The sequence below is a fragment of the Ictidomys tridecemlineatus genome, chromosome 5 (assembly GCF_052094955.1).
Source record: "Ictidomys tridecemlineatus isolate mIctTri1 chromosome 5, mIctTri1.hap1, whole genome shotgun sequence".
Classification (NCBI taxonomy): domain Eukaryota; kingdom Metazoa; phylum Chordata; class Mammalia; order Rodentia; family Sciuridae; genus Ictidomys; species Ictidomys tridecemlineatus.
In genome coordinates this window covers 134,843,248-134,864,857 of record NC_135481.1, presented here as the reverse complement: position 1 = coordinate 134,864,857, position 21,610 = coordinate 134,843,248, and the positions used below count along the sequence as shown (strand labels likewise).

The following is a 21,610-nucleotide window of genomic DNA, read 5'->3' as shown; positions in this document are numbered from 1 at the left end:
GCCGCACGCACGCCAGGCGAGCACGCTACTGCTTGAGCCACATACCCAGCCCCTATTTTTATTTATTTATCTTTTTATGTGGTGCTGAGGACCAAACCCAGGGCCTCACATATGCTAGGCAAGCACTCTACTACCAAGCTACAACCCCAGCCCCTAAGAACTTCTTTTTTTTTATAACTTTATTTTTTTATTTTTATGTGGTGCTGAGGATCGAATCCAGGCCTCACATGTGCTAGGCAAGTGCTCTACTGCTGAGCTACATTTTTCTCTTTCTTGATTACATTCTGGTTTGGGTAGTTTCCTAGAAATAGTGCATGGGAAGTAAATGTTGGACTTTCTGTAAAAAATGTCTCTTTTACTACTTTATGCTTGGTTGAAAGTTTGGCTGGCTATAGAATTCTAAGTTGAAGATACTTTTCCTTCAGAATTTTAGACACTACCCTCTTATCCTCTTGCTTCCAATGTTGCTGCTCAAAGTAGGAAGACAGTTTGCTCCTAATTCTTTGCATGTGACTGTTTTCTCTTTCTGGAAACTTGTAAGAGTGTTATGATATTTCATAATGATGTATTTTGATATGGGTCTCTTCATCCTGCAACACACTTGGATGCTTTTAGTCGGAAACTGAGAGCCTTTGTTTCTTGGAAATGTGGGTTTGTTTTGATGTTGATTATGTTGATTTCCTTTTATTTATTTATTTTTTGGTGGTGCTGGAGATGGAATCTAGGGACTTGCATGTGCTGGGCAAGCACTCTACCACTGAACTACATCCCCAGCCCCTTGATGTTGATTTCTTACTCCTTGTTTCTCTATTCTTGCTTCTCCTGTGGAATTACTCTCTTCTTATTATTTTATTTTTTAATCATATTATTATTATTATTATTACTATTACATTGCTGGGGTAGAACATGCTGGGCAAGTGCTCTACCAAAGAATTATACCCCCAGCCCTTGTTCTGTTTTCTTATCCTCTCTCCTTTCATCTGTCTTTTGTTCTACTTTCTGGGAGATTTCCTCTGTTTTTGTTTTGTTTTGTTTTTTACTTTTGGTCCTAGGGACTTATCCCAGGGGTGCTTTATCACTCACTGAGCTACAACCCTGTCCTTTTTAAAAATTTTTTATTTTGAGACAAGATCTTGCTAGGTTGCTGAAGATCTCACTAAGTTGCCAAGGCTGGTCTCTAACTTGCAATTCTCCTGCCTCAGCCTCCTGAGACACTGGGATTATAGCCACGGACAACCATACCAGGCCCATTCTGCCTTTTAACCTAGGAGCCTACTGCTTCTTTGCCTGGCAAATTCTTCTTCTCCTTTAAGGTCCAGCTCAAAGCCTGATCCCCTGGAAAGTCATCTCCAGCACTTCCAGGGGAGCCCCTGCTCCATGGCACAGCTTGTTCACACTTCTGCTTCCAAGAAGATCATGAGATCTGCAAGGACAGGTCACCCCCTGTCACTTCGTGCTTCTCTGGACCTGGTACAAAGAAAACGTTCAGTATTTTATATATTTGCTAGATGACCACAGTGAACCTTGACTTGTGCTGATGTCAAAATTAGTATCTTCTCTACTTTCCACATTGTCTGTTTACCTCAGCTGTGGCTTGGATGCTGTGGTAACAGCAGCTGCTCTGTCTGGGGACCACTCAAGAGGAGCAAGCATCAGGCATAGCTCCCCCTTCTTTCCTGTCCTTTGAAGTCATGAACTCTGAGAGAAGTGTAGAGATGTCAGAAATTCATCTAGCATACATACTGGCATATATAATCTTGGGTCATTATATTGAAAACTCCCAATGTCATTATGAAACTAAGTTTTTCCTTTTTCAAGCCCAATCCAAATAATCAAATTATTTATTTATTTATTCATTTCAGTTGGGGATCAAACCCAAGGCCTTATGCATGCTAGGCAAGCACCCTACCACTGACCTATATCCCTAACCCTTTTTAAATTTTGAGACAGAGCCTTGCTAAATTACCCAGGCTGGCCTCAAACTTGCAATGTCCTTATCTCAGCTGTGCTGAGTAGCTGGGATTATAGGCATGTGCCATCACACCTGGCCAGTAGAAAACTTTTATACCTTATCTTGTGACCACCAGTCAGGGCCTTCTGCTCTGGAGCACCTGCCTGCTAAGATCTAAGTCACTACCAATTGAGTCTGCAGTTTCTAAGGTTCTGGCTGTCTTTCATATCCACCCCTTAGTCCATTGTTTCACTTTCCCTTTACCTGTCCCCACAAACATCCAAAATCTCAGGTTATGCTGGGAGAGGATAGCATATGCTTTATAATCCCAGAAACTCAGGTAGTCTAAGGCAGGAGGATTCCAAGTTTGAGGCTAACCTGGGTAATTTAGAGAGACACTGTCTCAAAATACAAAGTAAAAAGGGCTGGGGATATAATTCCATGGTAAAGTACCCCTGGGTTCAATTCCCAGCACTAAAACCAAAAACAAGCAAAAAACAGTGATGACAAGAATGAACTCGGGTTGTCTGAGTTTTATGAGGCAGATTAGGAAAGAGGTCTCTGTCACCACCCCTTGACTGGAGTGCTGCTATCTTCACTGAGCCTGCCCATCTTGGTCTGGCATGGTGGCTTCCCTCCTCCGCTCTCCTCAACCCTCGCTGGTTCTATGTTGGGATACGTGTGCAAGTGCATGCGAGTACATGTATGTTGGAGTGGGAGGAGGAAGCATCAGCCATAGACAGGCTGAACGGAGGGACTGAGCCTTTAGAAAGAACCAAAGTTCCAGAATAAGTCTTTTTTAGAGAAACATGTTTACTATGGCTGCTGTGAGCAAAAAGTCATATGTTGGTCTAAGAATGCCTATTGGAAAGGGCACTGGAAAAAGAAAAAGGAAACCTGGGGCTATGTCACATGCTGCCGTGTGACCCTGCACATTGCTTAGCTTCTCTGAGCCTCCTTTTCCTTTTCTGTAAAGTAGGGATTAAAACACCTGCCATTTTATAGCAGAGAGAGATTTAAATTCTGGCTCTTTTACTTACTAGCCAGATGACTTGGGACAGGAGCCTTAATTTCATGAGCCTTGATTTCCTCTTCCTTAAATTGAGGGTTTGTAACAGCGTATTCCTCATTGAATTTTTGTAAGAATTAGATGATAATACACAAAAAGAGCTAGTCCTATAAGTACACACCTATAATCCCAGCCACCCAGGAGGCTGAGGCAGGAGGATTGCAAGTTCAAGACCAGCCTTGGCATAATTTAGCAGGACCCTGTCTCAAAATTTAAAATTTTAAAAAGAGCTAGGGATGTAGCTCTTGGGTTAAAAAAAAAAAAAGTCCTGTATACATGGAAAGCATTCATCTCAGTATCTGGCATACAGTAAGTCTTCAGTAAATGTGAACAGTTTTTTTTTTTTTTTGCACAGAGTTATTCTGAGGCCCAAATGAAATTATGTATTTGAAAGTTCTTTGAAAACTTTAAATTTTCATTTCCTTTTCTTCTGAATCTGAGCTTCTCTTAACCAGGATCCATTGGAGTGAGACTGCAGATCTCTGAGTTGGCTTCCCCAGTCAAACCTGCTGGCTGTGAAACAGAGATCACGGAGTGGGAAAGGGCAGAGGGAGGGCCACATGCTCAGGAACCAACATGGTACTGCAGCCCAGAGCCAAATGTGTGTGTAAACACCTTCCTATAAGCACACATGTGAAAGCATGCATGTGTGAGCAGCTGAGCGAAAAGCACCCAGACCTGCCCCCCTGCTTTTGTTTATTTTAGAATATAGATGGGACAAGGCAGTATTTTCTCCCAAATAAATTTGCTTCCAAGTCCAATGTCACTATGAAGCCCTAAGCTGTTGACCTGCACTTTGTGTAGAGGCACAAGAGGGTGGCATGGGGGCTGAGGACCCAGCCATGGGGCCCGTGGGGCTGCGCGGTCCATTCAACATCCCTCTCCTTGCCCAGCCCCTCCTCCCTCCCCCAGCTTCTCTGGACTCAGATGCCCTGGAGGCTGAGGCGTGCTGGGCAGGTCATGGGGGCAGGGAGACTGAGCTGGGCCCTTGCAGGGATGAGATCATTCCAGGGGATGGTGAGGACACCTGTGCTGGCCCTGAACACACACACACACACACACACACACACACACACACACACATACACACACACAGAGAGAGAGTGATGTAACCAGGGGCTTTAACCACAGTGGAAACATGGGGCTCACTTTACAGCCAGGGCTGCCTGAAGTTTATCCTGGTGGAGCCAGCTGCAGCCTTGCCTCCCTTGCTCCCTGCTCCTGTACACAGTTCCTCAGAGTGCCCTTTGCTTTCCCTCTCACACTCTGTTGCTGTTGGGTTTTTGTCAAGCACGCCCTTCCCATCCACTTCTTGTTTGCTCACTCATTTTCTTACTCATTTACTCACTCATCCAACAGGTTTAAGTAAGTAACTACTATGTCCCAGGTACCATGTTAGGTTAACCAGGCTAAATTCCTGCCCACATGGGACCTGAGACTAGCAGGAGAAAGAGACAAGGAAATAGTCTATTACAATATTATAATTAGCTATGAAGGAGAAGTACAGATGGTGTTAGAACTGATTGGAGGTGCTAAACCCAAATTTTCTGAAATTCTGCCTATTCTTTAAGTCTAATTCAAATGCCACTTACTCCAAAAGCCTTCCCTGATTTCCTAGCTGGAGTTGATTGCTCCCTTCCCTGCACCCTGAGCTCTTTGGACGGTGCTTATGTATTCATCTATAAATATTTAATGAGTGTTGATTCCATATCAGGTGCTATTCTAGGAACTGGGGACACAGCGGTGAATAACACAGATAAATCCCTTCTGTCACAGAGCTGATATTCCACAGTGGGTGGGAGACAGTGTTGGGCAGGATGCTCATAACCTAACAAACTCATAGTGTATATCAGGTAGCAATGTATTCTTTGAAGACAAATAAACATTAACCAGGATCAGAGCTGTGTGCAGTGTGCATGCCTATAATTCCAGTTACTTGGGAGGCTGAGGCAGGTTGATTGCAAGTTCAACGCCAACCTGGGAAACTTGGCAAGATCTTATTTCAAAATAAAAATAAAAAGGGCTAGGGAGGTATCTCAGAAGAATATGAATACTCTTGGGTTCAATCCCCAGTACTGACAAAAAAAAGTTGGGGGTGGATAGGAAGTTCTGGGGGGGGGGCATATTTTGCCCAGGGCATAAGGAAGGCCTCTATGAGGAGGTAACAGAAGAACAGAGACCCGTGGGAATTGAATTGTGATGCTTTTGTGGTATGTTAGGTGAACAGTGGGACCACATGACTGGGGTGTGGTAGGAAATGAGGCTACTGCAGCACTCAGGCCCTTACCAGGAGAGCTTGGGTGAGACAGGAGCTGTCAGGTTTTGAGCAGAGGTATGCCATGAGCTGACTCTATTTCAAAAGGCTTATTCTGGCTATTGTGCCAAGAATGAGCTGAAAAGAGGTCAGGATGGGAGTGGTGAGATCAGCTGAGTTATTGCAGATATCCAAGTGGAGATGATGGTGATATGGACCACACTGAGGCTGGGTGGGGAATGGCAAGGTGATCACACTTGGGATCTATTCTGAAGGGAGGGCCGATGTGATTTCTAAGGGAGTAGATGTGAGCAAAATAAAGGAATGAAAAAGGATCAGTTGGGTGCAGTGGCTCATGCCTATAATTCCCAGCAGCTTGGGAGGCTGAGGCAGGAGGATCACAAATTCAAGGCCAGCCTGGGCAACTTAGTGAGGTCCTAAGCAGCTTAGTGAAAAATAAAATACAAAATAAAGAAGGGCTGGGAGTGTTGCTCAATGGTAGAGCACCCCTGGGTTCAAGCCCTGTACTGCAAAAAAAGAAATAAAAATTTGTCTATACTTGCTATCTTTTTTTTTTAAAGAGAGAGAGAGAGAGAGAGAGAGAGAGAGAGAGAGAGAGAGAGAGAGAGAGAGAGAGAGAGCGAATTTCTAATATTTATTTTTTAGTTTTCAGCGGAAACAACATCTTTGTATGTGGTGCTGAGGATCGAACCTGGGCCGCATGTATGCCAGGCAAGCATGCTATCGCTTGAGCCACATCCCCAGCCCTATACTTGCTATCTTAACTCCCCTCTTCCAACCAGGCTTTTCACTCATCACTGCATCAGAATTGCTCCTGCCAAGGTCACCCACTTGGCATTACTGAATATGATGGCCAATTCTTATGCCTACATAATGGCTATATCCATGGCCCTTTTTTATAAAAAAAAACATTTTTTTTAGTTGTAGATGGACATAATACCTTTATTTATTTTTATGTGGTGTTGAGAATCAAACCTAGTGCCTTACACATGTTAGGCACTTGTTCTACCACTGAGCTACATCCCCAGCCCCATAGCCCTTTTCATTTTTTATTTTGAGACAGGATTTTTCTAAATTGCCCAGGCTGGCCTTGAACCTGGGATCCTCCTGCCTTAGACTCCCTAGTCACTGGGATTAGTAGGCGCCCAATTAATATACAACTTTTAAAAATACTTTTGCTGTAAAGGAGAAAGCAGAGAAATGGGGGCAGGCACTAAGGAGGATGTGGGACCAAAGGAAATTCTTTATAAAGAAGGACAACACTTTAGCAGGCTTATATGTAGACAGAAATGATGTAATAAAGAAGAAAATTTGGATGATGTAGGAGAGAGCAGGAACGATTGTTGGAGAGATGGCCTTGATTGACGAGAGGAGGTGGAGTCCAGTGAGGGTCTGCTCTTGACAAAAGTGTGGTTTGTCCACAGACAGGAGGGAAGACAGAGCATGTGCAGGTGCCAGGTACACTACTCCCATGCGTGGGCACATATCTTATTTTTTCTAAAGGAAGATAAATTCCCTGAGAACAGAGTCCCTGGCTTACATGCTGTATGTGTTTAAGTAAATGAATGTTAGGAGTCTTTGATTTCTAACAAGTGTTGCTAATCAGTTGGAGGTAGCTCAAGAAATGAAGCAGAATTCATTGGTCAGACTGTGTGCAGACAAGGAATGGAACCAGTATTTGGAAGCAGTTTTTGGAAGCTCTGATTCTATCCTATTCTATCCTGAATGTCAATTTCATTTTCCCATCACACTGAAGACCAGCTTTATCTACTTCTTAGTTCATGTGGCAAAGCATAACTACTTTGCCCCTTTGAGATATATTCCTAGACACAATGGTAGACTGTTTCTTGGTCCTGTTTCTCAAATCCTAGGTCAAAGGATTGGATTCAATTAGTTCTTTTGATGTCTACTACTGGGCTGATCAGCTGTGGCCAGGCGGGCAAGAAACATTTGACTGTAATAGTTGGGATCTCTTCTCTGTGGGTGGCTGGGTAGACACCTCAGTCAGTCTCACTATAGTGACTGAGTGGGTAGATAGATAGGTGTGGAAGGGTGTATAGATGGGTGATGAATGAATGAATGAATGGATGGACAGATGGATGCTTTAGTTGTGTTGTCAAATAATGCAGCCCAGGAACTTGTAATGAAAAGAGGAGGGCTCTTGGCATTGATGGTAGTAGTGGAATTTTGGGGAGACCTCTGAGAATGAAGCCCTTACTACATTTGAGGAGGTAAAATGGGCCACATAGAAAGAGAGCTCATTACTACCAGTCAACGATTTTTGGAAATTCTTCACTCCCATTTCTACATGAAGCTAAGAAGTTTCTCCTCCATATTTCCCTTTTAGCTGGAAGTGTAAATGTTTTCAGCTCTCACAATTTTTTCTAATTTCTAAAAATAAGCTGAGTCACACAGAGGGCCCTGTGCTTCCAGGAGGCCTGAGGCAGGTGGTCCTGTCCAGTTCTTTTCAGGTGCTCTGGGGAAATCCTGGCTTCCTTTTCTCTCCTCCCACTATTTTGAAACTCACCTTCCTGAAACCCAATCTGCTTCTTTCTCAGGATACCCAGAACCAGAGGTGACTTGGTACAAGGATGACATAGAACTGGACCGATACTGTGGTTTGCCAAAATATGAGATCACTCATCAGGGTAACCGTCACACACTGCAGCTGTACAGGTGAGGGAGAGTGGCCGGTTTTGCACTCTCTGCCCTCCTGAGGGTCCTGCACCTGGATTGTGCCCTCAGAGATGGAGCAGGCTGGGTGGAGGTACCCAGGCACTATCTGAAACGAGAGGCAGGTCTGCCACTGAGTTGAACCACCTGGATAACTGTTTGCCTGCCAGTGGCCGGGATCTCCTAAGGCCAGGGTGGGAGTATTTCTGACAGTCACAGAGCTGAGTGCAACCAGAGGAGATCCTGACCCACATTTTCCATGAGGTCAGCAGCCAAAAAAAGCAACTCTGTCATCGTTACTTCACAAGGGGCTGCGCTGGTCACCTGCTTCTGAAGGGAGCTCTCCTGAGCCCCAAGTCTAATCTAATCCCTTCTGGGACAGCATGAACTTGGTCAGCTGCCACCTTCTTGTTGTGGCCTCAGTTCCTTCAATTCTAACAGAGGGTGAGGGCTGTGGTGACATCTGAGATGGGATGTGGCACCCAGGGCCCGTCTGGTGATGGGGAGGGGGCGCATGCTCAGCTCTGGAAGATTCTGGCTGTGGGGAGCTGTGTGGGGGGGCTGTCACCTCCGGGGTGGGGGTGGCACCTCATGCTCCTACTTCTAGGTGTCGAGAAGAAGATGCCGCCATCTACCAGGCCTCTGCCCGGAACTCCAAGGGCATTGTGTCCTGCTCAGGGGTCCTGGAAGTGGGCACCATGACAGAGTACAAGATCCACCAGCGCTGGTTTGCCAAGTTGAAGCGCAAGGCTGCAGCCAAATTGCGGGAGATTGAGCAGAGCTGGAAGCATGGGAAGGATGCTGCAGACGAGGCGGACACCCTGCGCAAGCTCAGCCCTGACCGCTTCCAGCGAAAGCGGCGACTAAGCGGGGCTGAAGTGCCAGTGTCCTCAGCCCCAACCAGGGAGGCTGAAGATGGGACCTCGGCAGCTTGGCAGGAAGGAGAGAGTGAACCTGAGCACCCTGGACTGGGTCTGGTCAACAGTTTTGCTCCTGGAGAGGTGCCCACCAATGGGGAGCCTGCCCCCGAGAATGGGGAAGATGGGGAACATGGCTTGCTGACATACATCTGTGAGGCCATGGAGCTGGGGCCTCAGAGAGCCCCCCAAAAAGAGTCTGGGGCCAAGAAGAAAAGAAAAGATGAGAAATCTAAGCCAGATGGGCAGAAGCCAGAATTAGAGAAGGCAGCCCGAAGCCACCACTCTTCAGAAAACTCTGTCTCCAGCTCAAACAAGCCTGGTCCTTGTGGGATACAGGGTCCCATGGACATGGAAGAGGTCCAGACCCATCCTAGAGGCAGGATGGCACGGGGACCTGAGTCTTCTGGAACAGATAGCATCAGGCAGCCAGCCTCTACTGTGGGCACTCAAGACAAGGCCCAGGATGCCTCTGCCCTAACCCATTCCCAGCCCCCAGCCCCTGTCCCAGCCCCAAGTGCAGACCAGCAGGTGTATTTCTCCCTGAAGGACATGTACATGGAGAACTCTCAAGCTATCGGGCCTCAGGGGGAGGAGGAGTCCCCACCCCCAAGTGTCAAGGCATCTGGAAACAGTACCTTGGGGAAGGTACCCATTAAGGCAAGAGGTGAGGGGGCACCTGCCACCTCTGGCCAGCCTACACCCTCCTTGGCTCCCCAGCCAGCTCGGCCTTTCAACAGGAAGAGATTTGCCCCTCCAAAGCCCAAAGGCGAGCCCGCCGCTGACAGCAAGCCCATTTCTTCTTTGGGTCAAGCTCCAGAACATGGGGCCCAGAACTTAGAGAAGGCCCCGTCTCAGGCTTCTGCCCCCGTGCCAACACCCCCTGCCCGCCGGAGACATGGCACTCGGGACAGCCCCTTGCAGGGGCGAGCAGGCCACAGGACTCCAGGAGAGGTGAGTGTGGGTGTTGGGTACTTGGAGGCTGCTCTGGGAAGCTGACCTCATGGAAACTCTTGCCGTAACAGCTTGGCAGCCAGTGAGCAGTGGACTATTTATAGAAGGGGGTGGGGAGGCAAGGGAGTGCCAGCCAGGAGCAGGGGACCATAGGCTTGAACCTTGCTCAGCCAATCTCCACTTGCCAGACATGTAGGCAGCACAGCTTGACTGTGTCTTTCTCTTTTGAGATGTGGGAGTTCACAGCCAAGGGGGCTGTGCCTCAGAAGAGGGAAGGAAGATGTTCTCTGGGGAAGAATGGGCCAGTGGAGAGGTGTCCCCCCCACTCCATGGGGGGCGGGACTGAGCAGCAGGAGTGTGTAAAGTGTCCAGTGGCAGGTCTCAACCTGAATGCTCATTAGATTTTTAAACATACTGAATGTCTAGGACATGCTGGTTTAATCTGAGCTTATGTAAGGTTTTAGAGTCGGGTATCTCCAAACTACCTTACCAACTTGTGATATTGGGCCCGTCATAAAATCATATTAATGATACGAACTTCATAGGGCTGTTGTGAGAACTGAGGTGCTTAGCCTGACACATTAAGAACTAAATAAATAGCAGTTGGTATAAAATATTAATATTCTGGGAACAAGAGTACCATCAGTTTCTGGGGAGAAGGTAGACAACAGAGAAAAGAGGAGGTTTTGTGTGAGGTGCAGGGGTATTGGGGTGTCCACTTGTTAAGGGCAGAGGCAAATGGGTCTAGACACTAAGGAACTGGAGGAGCAGGACTGATAAGATTAACAGTAGGGTTCATGTTTTATGTTCCAGGGGCAGAGGGTGGGCAGGATTTCCCGGGGGTTTAGGGAGCGGGTGTTGTACAGCATGATAGAAAGAAGACAATAGTTCTTATGAGTTTCAAGAGTGATGGTGAAGTAGATAAAATAGATAGAACATATTTATCTATCTGTTTATTTGTTTGATTAGTGGTACTAGGAAGGGAACCTAGGGCTTCATGCATGCTAGGCAAGCGCTCTACCACTGAGCTTTGTCCCCAGCCTTTTTTTTTATTTTAAAAATTTATTTACTTTTTAAATTTAATTTCTTGATACCAGGGATTGAACCCAGGGAGCTTAACCACTGAGCCAGTAGCTGGGATTATAGGCGTGCAGGGACATATTTATTTATTTATTTATTTTTTGGGGAGGACATATTTATAATAAGAAATTATCGATTGTGTATCTGAAATTCTGATTGAATTGGGTGTCCTGTGATTTTTTTACTAAATCTGGCAATCCTAAGTGGAGATAGCTTCTGATTTTGGCAGGAACTAAGATAGATTTTTTCTAAGGGTAGAGGAAGCAGGATTCCTGGGCTGGGGAAATAGAGGCTTTCTGAAGAACAGGAAGAAGATTGGGCAGTAGTGTTTCAAAAGTGTGTGGACAGAGGACAGATGGTTTCTTGAAACAGTAAACACATGAGGGACAAGCTGATACAGCACCTGAAAGAGCAAAGGGAAAAGAGTGCTTGGTGGAGGTTAAGGAGAGCCCATGTTCGAGGGTGACCAGGGACATGGCTTTATTTCAGTGGATGCTAAGGTCAGACTGTGGAAACAGTTATTTCAGAGGGCTTTGGAGTGGGGCAAACCTCAAGGACCTCGGACGGGACTCTGGACTCTATTGCTTACTTGACTCTTTGTGCTTGGTCTCAGGTAATATGGGGTACTGGTGTGCCAAATTCTTGGGGCCCCAGGGAAAGCTTGCTGGGACTGCTCCACATGCCTGACAGCCTACTGCCGCAGTCCGGCTCCAGCAGAATAACCAGGGGGTGACGAATAACTTCTGTAGATTGTTGCAGCAGGAATGGAAGCCGTTTATTGTAGGACCACGGAGCTATTTATACATTTTGCACAGCTTATCTAATTAGCATAAACTAGATACATCAGTCAACCAATAAGGAATCTCAACACTTAATGGCTCACTTTTGTTACTTTTCAAACCACTCCCTCTGGCATTTTGCCAGGCACCATCCAGACTTGTTTGCGAACTCTAACATTTCTCTGGCAAAATACCACGTGTTATTTTGACTTGTCTACAGACCTCAACAGCCTACATGTTGGACTGCAGGGCCTTTCTGGAGAGATGACCCTTGTAGACCCCTAGGAAGTGAGTAGGCTTATTGCCAAGTCTGTGTGTGAATCTCACTTCACTCGGTATGGGGAACCCCATACCAGGGTGGCTTCATCCTCCAGGCAGGGCCCGGGTAGGATGTGCCAGTCCCACCCTTTCCCCGGCAGGGGTATTGCAGGCATCTGAGAGGTTGAATTGATTTCACTACTTCTGCAAAACCTTGTGTGATTTTAATTTTTAAAAAATTATTAAAAAATGGAGTCTATGATCTCAAGAATGGGAGCCCTGACAGGCCCCTTGGGCTTTGGGTTGGGACCCAGAATTTTGTACCATAGAAATAAGGGGAACCAGGAATTGAGGTATTGATGCACTCTGAATCATCTGGATGACTAAGTAGTATCTCAGTTTATGAAACTAGATCAAGGTGGTTCAAGACATCTAGTACCAACAGACCCTAGCAGAAGCAATCAAAAATCATATCTGAAGGGTCTCAGTATCATCTTATTCCTCATATTACTTTTAAAAGAGAGTTTCAAGATTAATATTTACCACCAAACTAAGATGAGCAGGAAAAGAAAACATGAAAAGAACTATCCCAGCAGACAATAAAAACAAGCCCACGGAGTTCCAACTTTTGGAATTATCAGACATGGGCTACAAAACTTGCCAGACATAGTGGCACACATTTGTAATCCTAGCTACTTGGGAGGCTGAGGCAGGAGAATTGCAATCCAGGCCAGTCTTGGCATTTTAGCGAGACCCTATTTCAAAATAAAAAAATAGAAAGGGCTGGGGATGTAGTTCAGCAGTAGAGTATTTGCCTAGCATGTTCAAGCTGAGGCCTTGGGTTCAGTCTCAAGTACTGAAAAAAAAAAAAAAAAGAAAGAAAAGAAAAGAAAAAAAAAGAAAAAAAACCCAAAAAATCTAAAACTCTACTTCTATATTCAAGAAAGTAAAAAATCAAGACTGGAAACTATTAACTATATAAAGTAGTCAGATATGGTAGTTTATGCTTGTAATCTCAGCTAGGAGACTAAGACAGAAGGATTGGAAGTTTGAGGCCAGTGTGAGCAACTACTTAGACCTTGTCTCAAAATATAAAAAGAGCAGGGGGTACAACTCAGAGGTAGACTACTTGCCTACCATGAGCAAGACCATAGGTTCAACCCTCAATACTGCAAAAAAGAAAATAAGCCAGCTAGAATTCCAGGAATGAAAAATTAAATTATATACCATGGTTATGGCAGCTATAATTCTCACACTTCCCCCTGTACATCCCATTGAATGAAGGTAAAAATTTAGGCAAAATGCACGGTACAGTTATTTGATAATTTTGAAAAGCAAATAATAGTGATCGATTGGAGGAGTCCAGAATTTAAAGTCCTGCCAAAGCTGTGTGTGGTGGCATGTGGCTGTAGTCCCAGCTCCTCTGGAAGCTGAGGTAGTAGGATCACCTCAGCCCAGGAATTTGAGACCTCCTGGGCTACATAGTGAGACCCTTTCTTTAAACAAAAGAAAAAGCAGAAGAAGAAAAGAAAAAGAGAAAAGAAAGAAAGGAAAAAAGAAAAAAGGCTGGGGCATAGCTCAGTGTTAGAGTACTTGCCTGGCATATTCAAGGCTCTGGGTTTGATCCCAAGCACCATATACATACAAATACCATTGATTGAATCAGCAGTGTTTACCTTCATTTCCCTGTTCTGGCATTTCCTGGCCTGGTCTTACTGCAGTCTGAAACCCTAGGTAAGCATCAATATGGACAGAGAGTCTAGAGAAACCCTCTAGACTAGGCTTGAGGAATGGGAAAGGGATCTTCCAGTAAGGACAGTAGTAGCAGCAGAGGCCATAGATGCCTAAAACTTTGAAGGAGAAGAATCCTCCTCTTCGTTCAGAGAAGCTCTGGGCCTAAGAGGATGGGATGAAACCCTGTTGTCTTGTTTTTGGTCCAGGGCAAGGCTCGTGTGTGAAAGTATGTGGCAGAGTCGGGTGAATGGAGCCCCAGCTATTTGGCCAGAGGATTGAAAAGAGAAGCCCTAGGGATCTATAAAGTATCGAGGAGCTCATGGAGAGGGAGAAGCTTGGGAAAATGACCTCTGAGAGTCATTAATGACCTCTGAGTTTATAAGCTCTTTACAAATTTCTGGGCTCATTTCCAAAGCTGGTCATACAAGGATCTGATTCTGAAAACATTAAGAATGGAACTAACAGAACCTTATCCAAGTTCCAGACTGCCAACTGGGTGGCACACACAGAGGAAAGATCCAAATAGCACTGGAAAGACTTTGAAATTGGAAATGACTTTAAAACTACAACCTCATAGGGTTGCAGCCTGAACACAATCAGGTAGATTGCCTGCTAAGACAAAAATATGATCATTCTCCATAGGATTTAAACAAGAACCAGAGTCTTGTAATACTCAGAATGTCCAGGATGTAACCATAATTACTTGGCATATGAAGAAAATCTCATTTTCATGGGAGAGACAATCCAAGAATGCCAGTATCTGACATTATTATCTGACTTAAGAATTGTTATAGTAAACATATGACAAGTAAGGGTGAACACTGGAAATGAATGGAAAGATACAAAGAAATAAAAGAGCTGGGTGCACAGTGGTACACTCCTGTAATCCCAGCTGTTTGGGAAGTTGAGGCAGGAGGATTGAAAATTCAAGGCCAACCTCAACAACTTAGTGAGACCCTGTCTCAAAATATAAATACATATAAATGGCTAATTAGCTTGGAATTATAGAAAAAGAAATAATTTATTTGTGAACAACAGAGAGAAAAAATTAGAAAAATAAATGAACAGAGCCTCAGAAACCTAGGATGTAATATCAAAATGTCATTAAATAACCAGGAGAGGAGAAAGAGCATGGTACAGAATTTAAAAAAATATGTGAAGAAGTAATGGCTGAAAACTTTCCTAATTTGGCAAAAAACATGAACCTATAGATCAAGAAGTTCCATAAACCTCAAACAGGATAAGCCCGCATAGTTCCTCATCAGAAACAATTGAATTGCTGGAAAAAAATATTTAAATTAGCCATAAAAAATAACAAAGAAGAGAAACAATGATTTGAATGACTACAATTTCTCATATGAGACAATGAGTTCACAAGGAAGAGGAACAGGGCTGGGGCCGTAGCTCAGTAGTAAAGTGCTTGCCTTGCATGTGTGAAGCACTGGGTTTGATCCTCAGCACCACATATAAATAAATAAATGGAGATATTGTGTCCGTCTACAACTAAAAAAATTTTTTTAAAAAAGAAGAACAACATCTTTTAAATGCTGGAAGAAAAAGACTTACCTATAATTCTATATTTAACATAAATGTCCTGAAATATTGAAGGCAAAATAAAGTCATTCTCAGATAAAGAAAAAATTAAGAGAATACACCAGCAGCAGATCTCATTTACTTTAGAAGAATTGCTAAAGTAAATGTTTAAGAAGGGAACTGAGCCAGGTGTGGTGGCACACACCTGTAACCTCAGTGACCCAGGTGGCTGAGACAGAATTGCAAGTTTGAGGCCAGCCTCAGCAACTTAGTGAGAGGCCCTAAGCAACTTAGTGAGACCCTGTCTCAAAATAAAAGTGAAAAGAGTGCTGGCTGGTGATGTGGCTCAGTAGTTAAGTGCCCCTCGATTCAATCCCTGATACCACCACTATCACCAACAAAAAGAACTGATTTTAGAAGGAAACTTGCAAAATGAAGAATGGAGGAAGAGGTCTGGGATTGTGGGTCAGTGGTAGAGTGCTTGCCTAGCAGGTATGAGGCATTAGGTTTGATCCTCAGAACCACATAAAAATAAATAAAAATAAAGGTATTGTGTCCTTCTACAACAACAACAAAAATTTTTTAATGTTTTTAAACTTTATTTTTTTTAAGAGAGAGAGAGAGAGAGAGAGAGAGAGAGAGAGAGAGAGAGAGAGAGAGGTTTATTTATATATTTATCAGTTCTCGGCGGACACAACATCTTTGTATGTGGTGCTGAGGATCGAACCCGGGCCGCACGCATGCCAGGCAAGCACGCTACTGCTTGAGCCACATCCCATTTTTTAATGTTTTTAAAAAAGAATGAAGGAAGAGGAACAGAAATGGTAAATATGATAGATTAGTCTTTTCCTCTTGAATTCTTTAAAATATGTTTGAAGCTACAAGCTGGGTTCAATCCTCAGTACCACATACAAATAAGTAAATGAATAAAGATGTTGTATCCATCTACAACTAAAAAAATTTAAATTATGTTTGAAGCTAGAAACTATAGCATTGTCTGCTGGAGTTTTTACTATATGTGAATATATAAGTTAACTACAACATAAAGAGGGAGAGGGTAAGAAGTCCTTTATGGTGGTGAGATTACTACATGTCATTTAAAGTGGTCAAATATTGACAGTAAACAGACTGTGGCAAGTTAAGTATATATATTGTAATTCCTAGAGCATCAACTAAAACACTATACAAGAGTAAAAAGCACAATATATGTGAAAGTAGAATATTAAAAAACAAGCTGAGCGCATGGCACATGCCCATAATCCCAGCAGCTCCAGAGGCTGAGGCAGAAGGATCACAAGTTCAAAGCCAGCCTCAGCAATTTAGTGAGGTGCTAAGTAACTCAGTGAGACCCTGTCTCGAAATAAAATACAAAATAGGACTGATGATGTGGCTCAGTGGTTGAGTGCCCCAGTACCCGCTCCTCCAAAAAGTCATATAATCTAAAAGAAGTCAAGAGAGGGGGAACTGTGAGGAAAAACAGAGGGAATTCTGTAGTTTGGATCTTAAAAGTCCCAAAAGGCACATGTGTGAAAGGTTTAGTCCCCAGTGTGGCACTATTAGGAAGTGGTAAAACTTTAAGAGGTGGGGACTAGTTGGGGTCTTCCAGTCATTGGGGGCATGCCCTTGAAAGGACATTGGACCCCAACCCCTTCCTCCCTTTCTCTTTTACTTCCTGGCTGCCATGAAGTGAACAACTTTATTTCATCACATGCTCCCTGCCGTGATGCACTTGCTGCAGGCCCAAAAGCAACAGGGCCAACTGACCATGCACTGAACTCTTCAAAACTGTGAGCAAAAATAAACTAAAAAAGAATTTTTTTTTAGTTCTAGATGGACACAGTATCTTTACTTTATTTATTTATTTTTATGTGGTACCTCATATGGGTAAGGCAAGTGTTCAACCGCTAAGTTACAACCCCAATCCTTAATTTTTTCTTTTTAATAAGTTGATTTTTTTCAACTAATTTTTTATAGTAATGGAAAGCTAACTAACACAGATAACAAATACAAAACAAATAATAAATTGACTTTTTTACTGCTTGCCTAGCAGGTGTGAGGCACTAGGTTTGATCCTCAGAACCACATAAAAATAAAGGTATTGTGTCCATCTACAACTATGTAAATAATTAAAATATGTAAATAATTAAATACTAAAAATGTAAAATGTAAATGGTATAAATACACCAATGAAAACACAAGAGATTATGAGACTGAATCAAAAAACATTCCCTAACTGGTTGCAGTGGCACACACCTGTAATCCCAGCAACTTCAGAGGCTGTAACAGGAGGATTGCAAGTCCAAGGCCAGCTGCAGCAGTTTAGCAAGGCCATAAGCAACATAGTGAGACCCTGTCTCAAATTAAAAATAAAAAAGAGTTGGGGATGTAGTTCAGGGTCCCTGGGTTAGATCCCCAGTATGAATAAAAATTAATAAATAAAGCAAAACATTCCCAACCCTTCATACAAGAAATTCATTTCAAATATAATGATATAGGTAATTAAAGGTAAAATAATAGGGGCTAGGGTTGTAGCTCGGTTGTAGAGCTCTTGCCTAGCATGTGTGAGGCACTGGGTTTGATCCTTAGCAACACATACAAATATAAAAATAAAATAGAGGTATTATGTCCATCTAAAACTAAAATTATTTTTAAAAGTAAAATAATAGAATTATATATATTCTGTAAATACTAAGCAAACAAAAGTTGGAGTGGCCGTATTATTATCAAGCAAAGACATCAAAGCAAAGAAAATAACTAGTTGATTTTTTTTTTTTTAAGAGTGAGGCGGGGGTGGGGGAGAGAGAGAGAGAGAGAGAGAATTTTTTAATATTTATTTTCTAGTTCTCGGCGGACACAACATCTTTGTTGGTATGCGGTGCTGAGGATCGAACCTGGGCTGCGCGCATGCCAGGCGAGCGCGCTACCGCTTGAGCCACATCCCCAGCCCACTAGTTGATTTTTCTAATAAAATAATAGATGGCTTTCTCAACTATTTTATAGTAATTAAAAGCTAACTAACACAGATAACAAATACAAAACAATAATTGACTTATTCAAGAAAGCATAATAATGAAAATGGGTATCTAACAATATAGCTTCAAAATACATGAAACAAAAACTGGTAGAACTGAAAAGAGAAATAGACAGTTGGAAACTTTAACACTCCTCTCTCAGTAATTCATAGATATAATAGAAAATCAGAAAGCATATAAAAGAACTGAATAGCACTGTCAATCAACTGGAGCTAATAGATATTTATAGAATACTAATTCTTTTCAAGTGCATATAAAAATTCACCAAATAGATCATATCCAGAATCATAAAACAAACCTTAACAAATGTGAAATAATTAAAATAATAGAAAATATATTCTCTGACCAAAATGGAATTAAACTAGAAATTAATGAAAGAAAAATAATAGGAAAATCTCCAAATACTTTTTCAAAGAGGAAGATTTTTGGTTTTATTTCTGTTGTTGTAGTACTAGGAATTGAACCCAGGGGTTCTCTACCATTGGGCTACATACCCATCCTCTATTTTATTTTGAGACAGAATCTCTGTTAGTTGCCCAGGCTACTCTCAAATTTGGAATCCTCCTGTCTCAGCCTCCCAAGTGGCTGGGGTTACGGATGTGCATTAACATGCCCAGCTCAAGGAGGAAATTTTAAAAGCAATTGGGAAACATTTTGAATTGAATGAAAATGAAAATATAAAAGTTTGGAATGCTGCTTAATCAATGTTTTGAGGAAATTTTATAGCATTAAAGGCTTATATTAGAAAAGAAGAAAGGTCTATAACCAATTACCTAAGCCCTTACCTTAGAAAACTAGAGAAGAGGGCTGGGGCTGTAGCTCAATGGTAGAGCACTTGCCTAGCATGTTCGAGGTAATGGGTTCGATCCTCAGCACCTCATAAAAATAAATAAATAAGGGCTAGGGTTGTGGCTCAGTGGTAGAGTGCTCTCCTAGCATGCATGAAGCACTACTGAGCACCACATAAAAATGAAATAAAGATATTGTGTGTCCACGTACAACTAAAAAATAAATAAAATAAAGGTATTATTTATATCCATCTTCAACTAAAAAAATATTTTGAAAGAACAGAATGAACCCAAAACAATCAGAAGAAAGGAAATAAAAGACAAATGAGAGGAAATAAATTAAACCCAAAGTTGGTTATTTGAAAAGATTGGTAATATTTATATACTTCTAGCAAGACTCATAAAACAAGAGAGGAGACACAAAATACCAGTATTAAGAATGTAAGAGAGGATATCACTTCAGACCTTGTGAACATTAAAAGGATAATAAGAGGCTGGGGCTGTAGCTCAGTGACAGAGCACTTGCCTAGTATGCATGAGGCACTGGGTTCGATCCTCAGCACCACATAAAAATAAACAAATAAAATAAAGGCATTCTGTTTATCTGCACTACAAAAAAATTTTTTAAAGGGGGTAATAAAAGTCTATGAAAAATGCACATAAATTCAACAATTTAGATTAAATAGTCCAATTCTATAAAAATTACAAACTATCAAAACTGATGCAAAAATGAAATTGATAATTTGAATAATCATATAAGTATTAAATACATTCATTGAATTTGTAGTATAAATTTCCAGCAAAGAAATCTTCAGGACCAAAGGTTTCACTGGGGATTTCTCCCAAACATTTAATATAATAAAACTCAGTAGCAGCCCTAGGTCTGGCTTCAGGTCTTGACACTGCCCTGTCCATGCCTGTTAAGCTCCTACCTTTTACTCCTGTCCCCCAAAGTCAGTGCTCCTGGGTCATGCCTCTTGCAGGTTACCAGCCAGACTAGTTATTCAGTTGTTCATTCCTGTGAACCCTATATGTACTCAGGGCTGTGAAGGATGCAATATTGAATCAGACTAGGATTAGGAACCCTAATCCCTGAGAATTTACGAGCCAAGAGGGAAAGACATGACAGTAAATAAGACCTAATAATGTTATTTGTAGTGAAAAAAACTTTCCTAGAACCAGCTAGGTTCACTCTACTCACATAATTTTTGTTTTTTAGAAATGCACTGTAGATGTACACACATACACACACACACACACACACACACACACACACACACCACACACACACATGCATCCCCTAGTGTGTAGAGGGCTCAGCCCTTGTAGAAGTGTATTGAAAGAGTTCAGTCATCCATCGGATATTTGTTGATCTATAAATCTGACTCTGGCCTGTGTTGGGCCCTCTGCAGAGGGGTAGAGTTCCCAGATTAGCAGGGTGACGTATACATGAGACAAATAACTACCACACAGAATGGGGGTTTAATGATGGAATTAGTTATATGTGCTATGAATATATAGGTTAGGAAGCCAGTAATGCTATTTGAGGTTGAGGAGTAATCTTGAAAAATCTTCAAGGAAAAGAATAAACTTAAATGAAATCTTCACAATCTTAAATGGAGCTTCTCCAGCTGGGCAAAGAGAAGTATGAAAATGTCTGACAGAGAAAGAGCAAAGTAGTTACAAAATAGCACCAGTACAGTTACCTAGTGTCAGGTGGAGGGACCCTAGAGATGAACCTAGAGAGGGAGGTCTGGGATCCTTACTAAAGAATAGGTCTCATTCATCACGCAAGAGTTTATTCCCTTACTTGTTTTCATTTTTAATTGAGTTTTTGTTGAATATGTGCCATGCATATGGCATAAAAATTTAAAAGTAGAAAAAGGTGTATAAAGAACATTACATCTCTCCTTTACCCACCTCCTTCTGAAGTTAGTTGCTTAGGTATCCTTCCAGAGCTATTTTCTTTGCATTTACAAATGTATATGTGTACTGGTATGTTTTCTAGACAAAGCTTGAATGCTTTACTCTCTTGTCTGCATCTTGCTTTATTTATTTTCACAGTCCTAGGGATTGAATCCAAGGGCATTTTACTACTGAGCTACATCCCCAGCCCACCCACCCCCTTTTGAAAATATATTTTTAGTTGTAGGTGGACACAATACCTTTATTTTATTTATTTATTTTATGTAGTACTGATGATTGAACCCAGTTTCTCACACGTTCCAGGCAAGTGCTCTACCACCTAGCTACAGTCCCAGCCCCAAAGACCATAAGTATTTTTAATTTTAATAAATAACACCACATTGCTATCTGTAGAAGCTGTGCCACAGCCTGTTTCCCCACACCCTGGCTAATGGAGAGTATTTTTAACCTTTTGCTCTTTTAGGCTAGGGCTCTTAGGCTTTGTCCTATAAGTGCTGGTAAGGTGCTGAGACACTTTTTGTTATTGTTATTTGTTTGCTTGTTTTTATTTTTGCAGTGCTAGGACTTGAACCCAGGGCCTCATCATGCCAGGCAAGCGCTCTACCACTGAGCCACATCCCCTGCCCCCACTGAGAGGTTTT

General features: G+C 42.5%; 1 protein-coding gene across 4 annotated transcripts in view; it reads left to right on the top strand.

Moving 5' to 3' along the window:
* The window catches only part of Alpk3 (alpha kinase 3), a 66,291-nt gene that overhangs the window by 13,106 nt on the left and 31,575 nt on the right, over nucleotides 1-21,610 (top strand). For all 4 annotated transcript variants that reach the window (XM_078051131.1, XM_005320176.5, XM_013356288.4 and 1 more), the window contains 2 exons: nucleotides 7,854-7,971; nucleotides 8,576-9,839. In XM_078051131.1, the coding sequence (XP_077907257.1) occupies nucleotides 7,854-7,971; nucleotides 8,576-9,839 (1,382 nt within the window). The remainder of the gene's footprint in view (nucleotides 1-7,853; nucleotides 7,972-8,575; nucleotides 9,840-21,610) is intronic.